The sequence below is a fragment of the Tiliqua scincoides genome, chromosome 1 (genome assembly GCF_035046505.1).
Source record: "Tiliqua scincoides isolate rTilSci1 chromosome 1, rTilSci1.hap2, whole genome shotgun sequence".
Lineage (NCBI taxonomy): Eukaryota > Metazoa > Chordata > Lepidosauria > Squamata > Scincidae > Tiliqua > Tiliqua scincoides.
This window is the reverse complement of record NC_089821.1, coordinates 84,768,268-84,781,814: the sequence shown is the minus strand read 5'-3', so window position 1 is coordinate 84,781,814 and position 13,547 is coordinate 84,768,268. Positions and strand designations below refer to the sequence as shown.

Here is a 13,547-nt window from a genome sequence, read left to right as displayed (position 1 = left end):
CTACTGAGAATTTCAGATCAGGTATCTACTGAAAGAAACTTAGGTTGAAATAAATCTGTTGGACTTTAAGCTGCCACAAGGTTCTTTTGTTTTTTTTAAAAAACAATTCAAGGCATAGCATTCTAGGAAGTTCTAGTGACAATTACATGTGAACTCCTTTTAACCCTCCCTCCCAAATGTTGTTCTTAAAGAGCTATTAGAGCTAGCTGATCAGATGTTTCTGCTTTGCAGACTGAACCTCCTCTAAATACTCCAGAAAACAGGGAATATACTGCTGAAATCATGTTTGAATCCTTCAACGTTCCTGGGCTTTACATTGCTGTTCAGGTGAGATGATGATTAGTTTAAGTGGAGAGTCAGTGTTTAGTTTAGTCAGTGTTTTCAATAGAGCTCCTTAAGAGGAAACTATGCAAAACTATAGGCTGTTCTGAATAATTTGGATTTTTATTGAAGTAGCTCCTTTTCACATGGCATCTTACTCAAAGCACCATAACTAGTTACTGATCTAAGCCTGGTGGTGTTCTAACAGCCCCTAGGGAAACTAACATGACTGTTGGTGGGGCACACTAGAGGCAACTGTGATGAACCAGTATGAATGCCTATATCTGTTGCCAAGTCTCAGTAAAGCTGTGGGTTAAGGGCATGACTGAGGAGGCTGGGTTGGAGGCTGGTTGGTTTAAAATAATCCCACCTAAATGTCTTCCTGAAACATGTTTTGAGCTTTTTTCCCCCTAGTGCAATTTCTGACTTTAAGGAACTCTTTCTGGGGAAAACTTTCTAAAAAAACAAAAGCAAAACCATTCGGGGGTAGGGCAGACATGAGCAAGGGAAGGTTTCGTTGTCCCACTATCACCTCCTATCTCTTCAATCAGTTCTATTCCCATCCTTGAACAGAATGTTTTTCAGGTATTGTTCTGCCTTTCTGTATTTTGTTAGTTCTGTAGATTAGGAAGTGACACAGGATTTCCTGAACTGGAGTCCACATCTCTCGTAACTTTAAATTCAAAGTTTTAATTATCTAAAAACATTTACACTATAATAACCTTAGTTCTGCTTTGGTTAATGTTGACTCCTGAAAGTCTTTTTTTTTTTTTTTAAATAGCAAAGGAACACTGTAACTAGTATTAAGGGTGTTTAATGGAAAAAATAGATAGGAGAATTTTTTTTTCCTGTCATAATAGTAGAACTCTGATTCATCCATTGAAATTGATTAGCAGTAGAGTCGGATACCTTTCTACAAAATACATAGTTTATGGAATTTGCTTCCACAAGATGTGGTGAGGGGTGCTAACTTTAGATAACTTTCCTTGTCTTACCCCCTATTAATGTTTTCGCAGCGGCGATTAGCCGTCCATGTTCAGCAGCTTATTACTGACTTTCAGTGGCTGGGGTCACCAGCAGAAAGGGCTGATGTCTTCATTCTCTCTTGTTGAATTTTCAGAAACGGGTGGTTGGCCATTGGAGCAGCAGGATGCTAGACTGCTTTCTGGGTCTTGTGTTGATAACAGGAGGTCCTAAACTCTACACTATTTTTTTAAACCAGTGCATCTTCAGTAGGACAATGTCAGTTTACATAATCCTGTATTCTAAAGTTGTTTCTGGTAGAGTTGAGGATATAATTAACGTCCAGGTTTCCTGTTGAGTGCTGTTGCAGCCATGTAAAAATGCTCACTGCAGTCTACTTGTACTAAAATGTCATTTTTATGGTGGTAATATCTGATTCTTCTGTTTCTTCTAGTTCAGTTTCCTCTTTTGCATAGCACAGTGTAATTGTATTGAAATATTTTGTCTCATGCCTCATTGATCCTTGATTGATAGGCTTTTTAGGTTGTGATAAGACTCTATTTGTTTCCTTGATAAGGCCGTCCTTGCCTTAGCTGCTTCTTGGACCTCAAGGCAAGTAGGAGAGCGGACGTTGACTGGAACCGTTATAGACAGTGGGGATGGTGTCACTCATGTCATTCCTGTGGTAAGTATACATTAGTATTGGGTTGATTTTCTAAATTAGAACTATATAATTCTTAAAGTTGTCACTACTTTAAGTGCTGGTTATCTTAAGTCATTCCCCATGTACCTAGATGATAGCACACAGCACAGAATTTACACGATTGTAAGCTGTACTGTATTCATGATTGAATTTTTAAATTATGCTCTTTTAAAGGATATGAGGAATTCTGCTTCACACAACCTCCCCGTAGGTTTATAATGTGTAAGGTTGAAAGGTTTTTAACATGTCTTCGTAATGTGATCCCAATAGTACAATAAATTCTGATCTTCCTTCTCTCCATCTGTCTCTCATCTTTGCTCAAAGCTGACAAAAAAGCTATGCCAGTACAAAGAGTGGTGTGAAGCCTCTTGCCTCTCCCTTCCTCTTCCCTTCTATACACTTCTCCACACTTCAAAATCTTCAGCATATTGGTGATTTTGTAGTGCAACTAGGGTCATGCATTCTTGAGGGAGGGAGATGGGGTGGCTTGGCACCACACATGCATGCTTACTCTTAACCCTACCAGTTAAATAGATGGGCTGTTGGCTAGTTGTAGAATATAATGCAACATGGAGGGCGTCTACCTTACTGTATAACAAGCTTGTACTGATTTTATCATTCTGAGAGTGAAAAATTGTTGCTTTTTATTCCCTATTTTACATGGGAATCTTTGTCTCTCTGGCCATTCTCTCCAGTCATTCTGGTCTCTGGTCATTGTTTTATCATATATATCTATGTTTTTAGTATTTTATCACTATTTGTAAGCTGCCTTGAGTACCCTTAGCAGGGTGAAAAGGCAGGGTATAAATTCTATAAATAAATTCCCTTTGTAAATTTGCAGCAACACTTTTGAAAACTCTTTTTGCCACTGAATTGAAAATATTAGCTACACCTGAGGCTTTGCAGCATTTTCTTCTAGGCTTTATGTAAAATATAGTGGAGTAGTTCAGACATTACAGTTCTCAGAAGCGGGTAGTTACCTATAAAATGCACTCCTGAATTGTCCAATAACTGCCAATGCAGTCAGTTACTTACCTTTTACAGGAATGTGTGAATTGTAGAGCATAAAAAGAGCACTGCTGGATCAGGCCAACGGCCCATTTGTTTTGATTCCTGTATTCCACCAGATGCCTCTGAGCATACAAGATGCCTGTGTCCTGCTGCCACTTCCTTTTGTCTTGCAATCAGAGATAGCCTATCTCTAAACCCAGAAGTTGCGTAGAGTTGTAACTTGTAACCAGTGATGAACTTTCCTCCATAAATTCTCTTTTAAAGGCATGTAGCTCAGGTACTCACAACCTATCAGTATATATGTGAAATTTTAGCTTCTTGTACCAATGTGCATCGCTTACGTACATTGAAGCACCTCTACCATTTTGCTACCCTTTTTCCCAGTTTGGAGAGATCCTTGTGGAGCTCTTCACAATCCATTCTAGACTTCACCACCTGGAAACATTTAGTGTCATCTGCAGACCTGACCACCTTGCTACTTATTCCCAATTCTAGGTTATTTATGAACAAATTAAAAAGTGCCATCCCCAAGACTTGAACCTTGGGCCACACCACTATGTGCCTCTCTGCATTGTGAAAAGCACCCTTTACACCCACTCTATTTCCTGTACTTCAGCTGGTTCCTAATCCATAAGAGAGTCTTCCCTCTTATTGCTGTAGAATATTATTCATATCTACATCTGACTCTCCTAAGTGACATCTAATGTGCAGTCTAATAGTGGCATTGACTTCATTCATCTAGTACCATATCACTGCAGTGTCTTATAAGGAATATCACTGATATTTCCTCGTAAATTACTTTGTAACTTAAAATGCTTGCGTAAGAGTACGTTTTTTCCATCTCTGGCTGTATTAAGCTTAAGCTTATCATACTTTTAAATGCTTAAATATCTTGGTACTTGGAAAATGGATAAGATTTGCAGGATGCTGCATGTGGCCCCATATGAGACCTGCCAGGTATCAGCTTAATTTGCACTACTAAAATAACAAGCTTTCAGTATGAAAACATCTGACATCTTCCTCTAGAATGTTCATCTTGTTTGACTTTATTTCCAGATACTCGCAAGTAGCTATCACTTTTTGTTGCTGTTTGAGTAAACAAAGGAAGACTTCCTTTAGATTTTCAGTATTTGTTCTATCCAACAGCGCTGTAAAGGATTTGCATGTTGTGCGTTCAAGCAAAGTGCTGATGTGTACATTATGGTGTGTTGATAATCCACCCTTGTCTATTCTGAAGAGTACAGAGCCCCATGTAACAAAAAAGTATGCACTGTTCATACATCATGAAGGGAACGTGGTTCCCATCGAACTACTTACAAGTATTCAAATATTTTTGCAATAAAACAGTATGGTATATTGGCTAAAGTTTAAAGCTGTATTTGGAGTGAAATTCATTGACAGAATTGTTTTCTTTCAGGCTGAAGGTTATGTGATTGGCAGCTGTATCAAACATATTCCAATTGCAGGACGAGATATAACATACTTCATTCAGCAGTTGCTCAGGGAACGGGAAGTAGGAATCCCTCCTGAGCAGTCATTGGAAACTGCTAAAGCGGTGAAGGTAATGACAAACTTTTCATCTTTTAAGTAGATACTATGATGACCGTTTTGAAGTGAAAATGGAGATCACTAAGACTAATAGCCTCATGTCACATATGTATAGTACGTAGCTTATAGTAGCTGGAACTTGAATAACATAGTACTTTAGCTGGGTTGTGTTTTATATGTTGAGTTTAAGATGCTAACTTCAGAAAGAACAAATTTCCAATAATCCTCTAATTTCCTTTCTCCTGAAAAGAAAATATTGTAGCACAAAAAATGTTCTTAGTTGGTTCTGCATAAGAAGAAGCCATAATTACTTTTCTTGAAGTTCTTTGTCATTCTTTTTCTGAGAAGAAATTGATGGATTTTAAATTCTGGAGTTTTTGATTGTATGGTATGTTACTATGGCAACTGCACTGTACAATTTGCCATGCATTTTCCCATTGTGTTTAGTTTTACTCCACTAAAAATAAATCCTTAAAACAATTTAGACTGCCAGAGCTCTGATATTTTTGCCCCATGTTATGAAATGTATCTGCACTGAGTGATGATTATCTTAAATGTAATTAGGTGTACTAGTTCAACAATTCTTAGGTTCTTTCATTTCTACCTGTCCACATTCTTGTTTTCAAAGAAGGCTTCTTCTGGTGTTTTTGAAGTGTTGTACCTAATATATGATGTAACTTTTTTCCTGCTCTTACTTAATTTTCAGGAACGCTTTAGTTATGTCTGCCCTGATTTAGTAAAAGAATTTAACAAATATGATATAGATGGTACCAAGTGGATTAAACAATATACTGGAATCAATGCAATTTCAAAGAAAGAATTTACCATTGATGTTGGTTATGAGAGATTCTTGGGGCCAGAAATCTTTTTTCATCCTGAGGTAAGTTAATGTAAAACTTTGTGATAAACTTACTTCCAAGTAACATAGCAATTCCATTGTATTAGGTGAATCTAATTCCCTAAAATGTGTGGTGTTAGGCCTGCAGCCTTACAGCCCAGTCCTAACCAAGTTGTCTGCCCTCAAGACAGCAGCACCAAAATGGCCACCACTGTATCCAGTGGGGCAGGGAGGCAGCAAGAGGTCTCTGCAGGTTAAGGGAGTATTGGTTTCCTTACCCTGTGTTGGGCCCTGGCAGCCCCTAATGGGTCTACTCGGATCCATGCCAGCTCAATTGCCGAAGAGTCCCATGTAAGGCTTTAATTTGTGGAGGCGGGCATAGGATGCGGTGGCAGCCTCTCCTGCCATCCCCGTTCCGACCTGGGCCAGAACCGCCCGCCAGGCTGCTGCCCCCCTGTCCAGGTACGCTTCCTCCCAGCCCCCATTCCACCCTCTCATCACGGCCTGGTGGTTCACTAGCACCAGTTGGCAGGTGCAGCTCCAGTGCTGATGGAGGCTTGCCAGTGGAGGCTTCTTTGTTGATGTCAGTGGCCTCAGTGCAGCTGCAACATGCTTTACAGTGCGTTTTACTGTTCTGCTGGCGAAGCACAGCTTAGAATTAGGCTCCTAGTTTCATAGTGTAGACCAGGTGTTCTTACAATTCTGACTTTTAACTAACTTTAATACGTCAGTCCCCTGCTTTTTTTAATAGCAAAACCATACCGAAAGTGACCAATAAAGAGGCAATTTGATCTTTATGAATATTGTTATATAAATACTCATAATTTAAAAATCATAAACTACAAGCTTCTAGCAGGAAAATAACCAAAGGTAATAAGAACTGTAATCTTAAAAGCCAACTTAAACAAATGTGTGTTTAAAACCAACCTGAATCTAAGAAGAATTTTTGACTCAGAAAAGGCATTTCATAATTTTGTCGCCACCATCAAAAAGCCTTTCAGACCTACTTTTCTCCTTAACTGTAGCTGGGTATTGAGCAGAGCCTCCTATGCCACTCTTAGGCATAAGAGACACGAAGTTTGCTATTAAATTATCCTGGTTGCAGGCTATTTAGGGCTTTATTTAGCATGGAGCACTTTGATTTTGAATTGAAAATATATGGGTAGCAAATGGAGCTATTGTAATTCCCAAGTTTTATTATGTAATAACCAGCTCCACTTGGAGCCCTGATAGCTTAGTTTTGAACCACTCGAAGTGCCTGGATCATCTTTTAAGACAGTTCCATGTAGAGAATGTTACAGAGTAGACTGACAGTGCAATGCTATGCATACTTCCTTGGAAGTTAGTCTCTACTATGTTCAAAAAGGGTTACTCCAGATAAGTATGCATAGGATTGCAACCTTGGTGCCTCTTCAGAGTTTTAGTTGGCAAGCTTTTATATAATGAAAGCTATGAAATATGTTTTGAACTATTCTCTGCTTGATGATGACTGGCAAAATTGTGTTGGATTAACTGTACAACTGAATGCTATTTAAGTTTTCAAGTTGTAGTTTGCTAACCTTAAGGTAAAGCATTCCCACTTTGCCTCTAAATCTAAACAGTATTTGGATTTCTTGCAGTTCTGCTTCAGCTGGCTGTAATTTAAAGCCACACAACATACTTTGTATAAAACTTTCTCTCCTCCCATTTCAAGTTAAATAACCACCAGCCTGTGATGTTTGAGAGTGAAGAGACCAGAAGAAATTTTTCATTTAGGGGAAGGCCATTTTCTTAAAATCCTGAAATAAACTGCTTGTTTCAGTGCTTAGCATCTGAGATGTGTGGGTGGGTACTGAACTGTTCTATACAAGACAGCAGGCAGAATGGCAAGAGAGAAAAACGATTAGATGACTTAATTCCTGTTTTCAGTATCTATATATGGTTGTGCGTGGATATTTGCTGCTTTCCTTTTTTTTTGTAAGCTGGAAATAATTCTTATAATACAGTGTTGCTGGGATACATGGTGCTTCACAGAGTTATATAAGCAGATGATTGAGAAATCTCCACCCCTGTAGAACTTGCAATCTCAAATATAGCCCTGGAGGGAAGCAGTGGGGTTGGGAAAGAGATGAGGGTATGAAGATGATTCTTTCACTGAATGAATACCACTTCTCAGTCAGACTTTTGGAATTTGGTATTTTTTTAGCTTGTTTATAACTTGGCTAAAAAAATTATTTGGGGGGGGGCTATCCTTTTTGTCTTTCTTTCTTTAGGATTTTGGGCTAATCCACAGTTGCTGCTAGTACATCAAGGGAAAACTATATTTTTGTAGTGTGCATGTTATGGAGAGATTGCAATATGTTAATTATTTTTTATATTGCTTTGCAATAAAATTATGCAATAAAATAAGTCATCTGATAGTATCCTCTTCTACTTTCAGTTTGCGAATCCAGATTTCACGCAGCCTATCTCAGAAGTAGTAGATGAAGTTATTCAGAACTGTCCCATTGATGTTAGACGTCCACTATATAAGGTTAGTAATAAAGGTAGAGAAGCTAAAGTGTGAGTGTGTGCACTAGAGGAATTAAACATGCCTGTGCACAATAAAGTTGGGGTATTCGTATTACTTGCTAAGGATTTACTTGATGATTAACATTTTTCTTGTTGAAAGCAGAATGATAGGCTGTTGTGTGAATGTGTCTGCTATAAGGGGAAATTTCAGAATAAAAAAATAAAACTACAAATAAAATATGTAAAGAGAATTCATTTTAAAGCTCAAGATAGAAGAGCAAAGCAGTGCAAATAGGATTAGAAAATGATCAAAGCATCTTGGCTGCCCAGGATGAATTTTGACAGCTCTATACTGTGCACTTAGAAAGTGCACGATACTTTCTAAGTATTTATTATAACATTACTGAGCTTAAATCTTGCTTATTTAATTGATTATTTAATCTTTGGAGCTAAGGTTGTAGCTTGGTGGAAATGCATTCTTGACATCTGTGTTGTACTTTTCCAAAACTGATATCCAGCTTCTGGTGCAGTTTAAATGATTTGACTTTGTCCATGCAATTTCAATTCAGAATATTGTCCTCTCTGGAGGCTCAACTATGTTCAGGGACTTTGGTCGTCGTCTACAACGCGACTTGAAAAGGACTGTTGATGCTAGGCTGAAACTCAGCGAAGAACTGAGCGGTGGCAGACTGAAGGTTTGTTTTCTTAGAATGCTCTTTGTGTGGTTCGTGTGCATTAGTTGTCATGTTACTGATTGAAGTAGAAGTACTTGTCTCTATGGGGTCCTAAGGTACATTGATCCTCTGAGACTTTTTAATCCTGTTCTTCTGAATTCCTTGTCTTGCTAGTACAGTTGTTATGCTGCAGCTGTACTCATCCTGATTGTGGTCTTGAAATCTTATTGGTGGTGATGAAGGAGCTGCCCCTGCTATTGCTGTGCAGAAAGGCTACAACTTGGTATCAGAAACTATAATCCACTTGACACTTTATAGAGATTTGTGGGCAATAGGTCACTGATCCATCTCCATCAGTATCATAGTATCCTGTGTACTCCTTTCCCTCACTCTTACATATTTAATGTTTTCTCTTTGTGCTAGTTCCTTCAGTTCCATGATTTGAGCATTTCAACATTTTTGCTTCTCAGCTTTTATTCCTGGGTGAGCTGATACACGCTCCTTCACTCAGGTGGTTTTGAGCAGCATGTCTAGTCATCCTGGGTGGCACAGCTGTGTGTGTATAAATAGGAAATGGTCTTAGTTTTTATTATAGAAGTGAAACTTATAACATAAACTTATCTGACATCTGTTGGCTTATTTCCCATTTGTTTGTTCTTTTCACTAAGAAGCAAGGTCATCTTTGGCCAAAGCCAGTGGTATTCAAACTGGGGCATCGGGACATCTCAGCCTGAAGGCCCTGGTCTCTGCCCTCTTAAGGGGTGGGGACAGGGGAGAAGGCAGCGACACGATCCGTAGGATCACGTTGCTCAGGGGGGCTGCAGGGACTGGGATGCACTCGCTAGTCCCAGCAGCAGCCTTCCTGGGATGCGGATAGCCCTGCACGAGCATCTGCAGGGGCTCCCCAGCCTTCCAAAAGTAAAAGTGGAGCGATCGCGCTCTACTTCCTCAAATCCGGAAGTGGAGTGCAGTTGCTCCACTTCCACTTTTAGAAGCCTGGGGAGCCCTGCAGACGTTCATGCAGGGCTCCCCGCACCCCTGGAAGGCTGCTGCAGGGACTGGTTAGTGTATCCCAGTCCCTGCAGCCCCCTGAACGACGCGATCCTTGGGATTGTGTTGCTGCTGTCCCTGCTCCCTCCGTCCCTCCCCTGCAAGGACTTACTGTGGTTACCAAACTCCTGGAGTTTGAAAACCACAGGCCAAAGCAAAAAGCAACAGAATTTCAACCTAAATTTTAATTTTAAATTTCAGCTTCTCTGCTGGGATCTCCATGGCAGGGTCAGATGTGGTGGTGTTTTGCTTTTAAAGCAAAGTTTTAATGAAAATTGTCTAAATACATATAAATTAGGTAACACTTTCAACCTGTTTTCTGGTTTTACCAGGAAAATTTTTTGTTCTTGGAAATGAACACTAACTTTAGCCAATAGCAGGAGCTTAACAAATTCTTAAACTCTTCTTGTGTAAAATAGAACTTCAGCTCTACATGTTTGGCTTGGATTTTGTTAATGAATGTTTACATTGGGTGTTACCTTTTACTTTTGTTCTGGTGTGTTCCGTACTTTGCTTTGGTGAGTCAGACACCAGATTAGAAATAGCTGGAGACATCATATGGTGACTGTAATAAGGAATATGGAGACGTCTCCGGGATTTCTTAGAACTTCGGAACAATGGACTTTGAAACTTAGGAAAGGCATAAGAAGGACCATATATCAAGACTTCTTCTTTCACATGAACCCAAGGAAGCTATTACAGCATTTTTCAAGAAAGAAAATGTTAATTGTAGAATACAGAAACATGATGATGATTAATGGATACAATAGAGGCTTGATAGTGATGGATGCGTAACAATTGCATTCCATTGTTGAGATTTAAGCTTTATGAGAATTGGGTTGCAAGTGCCAAATCTGCATTTATGATGTTTAGGTGTGCCTCTGTGGAAAGTAGTGTAGAAAATAATGTAGAGGGATCTGATATAAATTTTTGTATAATATACATGGCTGTTTTTGGATAAAGACATGAGGTACAATATTTGTGTTTTGATTTTTGGAATTATGTCCCTATTCTAAATGCTCAAGTGTCTGTACGCAAGTTGTAAAATGATGAAAAATGGCACATAAAGTGTATTTTAAGTAGCAGCAAATGTAGTGAGTAGAACTATTAACTGTGTAGCAATTCTCTTTTCGATTGTAGCCCAAGCCAATTGATGTACAAGTTATTACACACCATATGCAAAGATACGCAGTCTGGTTTGGAGGATCAATGCTGGCTTCCACAGTAAGTTGACCCAAAGAGAGAATAAACCTGGAGAGCCTTTCCAACTGTTTCTCACCATGGTTGCTTTCCTTTTAACAACTCTATATGTCTTATGACATCCAGAAGCAGGAGTGAGACAGGCCAGTATCAGTGGTCTGTAAAAAAGCTTTTAGTTCACACTAGGTACTTAGAGCTTTTTAAAAGAATTTCTGGAATCTACTGAACTGCTTACTCTCAGAATCTAAAATACTTGGGCATGGAAATAATGAAAGCCTTTTTCTAGTGGTGATACTTCTATCTTGAGAGATTCTAGTAGTTTACCTTTTGTATTCCATCTCTTACTGTACATACATCATATTTAATTCGGTGCTTCTCCCACTATGTATTTTTCTCTTCTGAGTATGTGTGGTAGATTTATCCTAACCAACAAAGAAAATAACCCAGTGTAACCTGTTATTTCTTTTTTTCACAGCCTGAGTTCTACCAAGTATGCCACACCAAAAAAGATTATGAAGAAATTGGTCCAAGCATCTGTCGTCACAACCCCGTTTTTGGAGTTATGTCTTAAATCTGACCTTTTGAGGAGTGAGATCTAGGGAGTCAGGGAGATGGAGAGTCTTTCTCAATACTTGTTTGTCTGGATGGCCGGTATAAGATAACAAAACATGACTTGAAAATAAGAAAAAAAAAAGACCAAACACAATTAAACAGGAATATTTTAATAAGTGTCTCAACATGCAGGTGTAGTGGGAAGCCAAACTGATTCAAAGTGTTTTTTCTTTTCTTTCAATGGAATATTTGAACCTGTGCGTAACAAAAAAAAAAAAAAGAAGTGGATTTTTGTTCTTTCTGTGCCCTGATATTTTGTATATTAATGGAATATCCAAGATTTGATGGGACTTGATGGTGTGTAGATAGTCAGCTCTATAATTCTTCAATTGTACTCTTACATGTGTACAATGCCAGAGCTTGTTTATATTTCATACTTTTTTATACGTTGAGAAAAAAAATCATTGAAAGTTGTGTAATATTTGACAAGACAAATAGTGACCAATTTGAGGTAAATTAAAAGCAAAAGTAATGCCCATATGAAACTTAAATCATGTGACTCTCTGTAGTAACTTCAAATTATGACCAATCTTCCACTTGGGTTCCACATAATGCAACTTGGCAAGTGCTTTTGGAACTAAGGAGATAGTATCTTGGATTAACCAATGCCTGCTAGTGCTTTCTGATTACTCGGTGCATTTTCATTCTATTTCTTGCTTGGGGGGAAAAAAAAGTAAAGACAAGACTGTTGGACCAGTATTGCAGTTCTGTAGTGTCATTTCTAATTACAACCAAATATTCCAATTATCAAAATGGGTGTATTCAATAAAGGCACAAAATTTCTTTTTAATGTTTGTGTGAGACCTTTCAGTCTTTGGTAACTGTGAATGCCTGTATAATCTGCCATGGCAGTTCTTCGCTAATGATTTCAAAAGAATAAGAGAAATACACATAGTATGACACAAACATGCAAATGGTATTGGTGTGTGATTTCAAGTACCTATTCAGCAGAATACAGTAGCGTATACAGCTTTTATAAGTATGCTTTTAATTAAATATACTTTTTCTTTGATAGTTGGTAGATAAAGCTAGTGAATAAATAGTTTTGGTCTAATCATGGATTTTTGTAACATCTGAATTTCCATTGTGTTTGGTACATAACTGGTATGGTAGAGCTATGGTACTGTAGTGTTGCTCATATTCCGAGTAAAAATATATACACTAAATTTTTGTGGAATGAGTATTCTGCCATCTGTCCTTTAGGAGCAGAAAATGTTATAGCTGCCCGCCCCCCATATCCAAGCAGGATATGTTACTGCTGCTACCGCGGATACTGCAAACCATGGATAGCAGATTGATTGTCCTATCAATTTAGAGCTATATGTTCATAACTGGTTTTAAAATAAAAATCACTTTAAATAAGCATATATTTATTTAAAAAAATTATGCCATCTTACAAAAAGAAATCTGAATGGAAACCTACATTTCACTCAAACAAAATCTTTAATATATTTTACATATGGTTAAAAGCTATTTTTCAATGTGAACAAAATCGAACTACCAAAAAAATGGCGTAAGGTAAAGTGTTATCAACAAGTAAGTCAGTATTCTGTTGACATGGGTTTCCTAGTGGACCCCAAAATTAACTGGTCATCACAGGCAGAAAGATCATATCCTGTTATAAGGACTACTATATTGGCCTATCTAGGTGATCTTGTGTTTCTGTTATATGATCGCCAACTAGCTGAGCTCTATAGTGGGTTCAGTTCTCATATTATGAATACTTGTGGCTCTGCCAAACACACATCATAGAGATTTACTTTTCTTCTTATAAACAAACTATTTTGCTCAATAACCATAATGCTCATGATTTGTCGTGAGAGCTGTGGTTACCAAGTCACTGAACTTTTTCAATGGGACATATTTTCAAATGAGCTTTTTTCAGATGGCAGCTATAACTTTCAGGTAAGTGATCTTGCATAGTTTCCTTGCCTGTGTAAAGAAAACGTCAAACAGAACTGTCTCAGCTCTAAGATTAATAACTAACTAACTATTTATATACTGCCTTTCTGGTCATCGGATTACTCCTCTGACTTTATTCAAGGCGGTTTACATAGGCAGGCATTTCTAAATCCCTCAAGGGAATTTTTACAATCATAGAGGTTCTCTCTTTCAAGAACCAAAAACATTTCAGAAT

General features: G+C 38.2%; 1 protein-coding gene across 2 annotated transcripts in view; it reads left to right on the top strand.

Annotated features, from left to right (window-relative positions):
* LOC136656124 (actin-related protein 3) overlaps positions 1-12,200 on the top strand; it is a 43,219-nt gene extending 31,019 nt beyond the window's left edge. For both annotated transcript variants that reach the window (XM_066632981.1, XM_066632990.1), the window contains exons 5-12: positions 232-327; positions 1,862-1,969; positions 4,416-4,559; positions 5,253-5,426; positions 7,804-7,896; positions 8,444-8,569; positions 10,739-10,822; positions 11,274-12,200. In XM_066632981.1, coding sequence (XP_066489078.1) covers positions 232-327; positions 1,862-1,969; positions 4,416-4,559; positions 5,253-5,426; positions 7,804-7,896; positions 8,444-8,569; positions 10,739-10,822; positions 11,274-11,369 — 921 coding nt within the window. In that variant the 3' untranslated portion in view covers positions 11,370-12,200. The remainder of the gene's footprint in view (positions 1-231; positions 328-1,861; positions 1,970-4,415; positions 4,560-5,252; positions 5,427-7,803; positions 7,897-8,443; positions 8,570-10,738; positions 10,823-11,273) is intronic.
* The last annotated feature ends 1,347 nt before the right edge of the window (positions 12,201-13,547 follow it).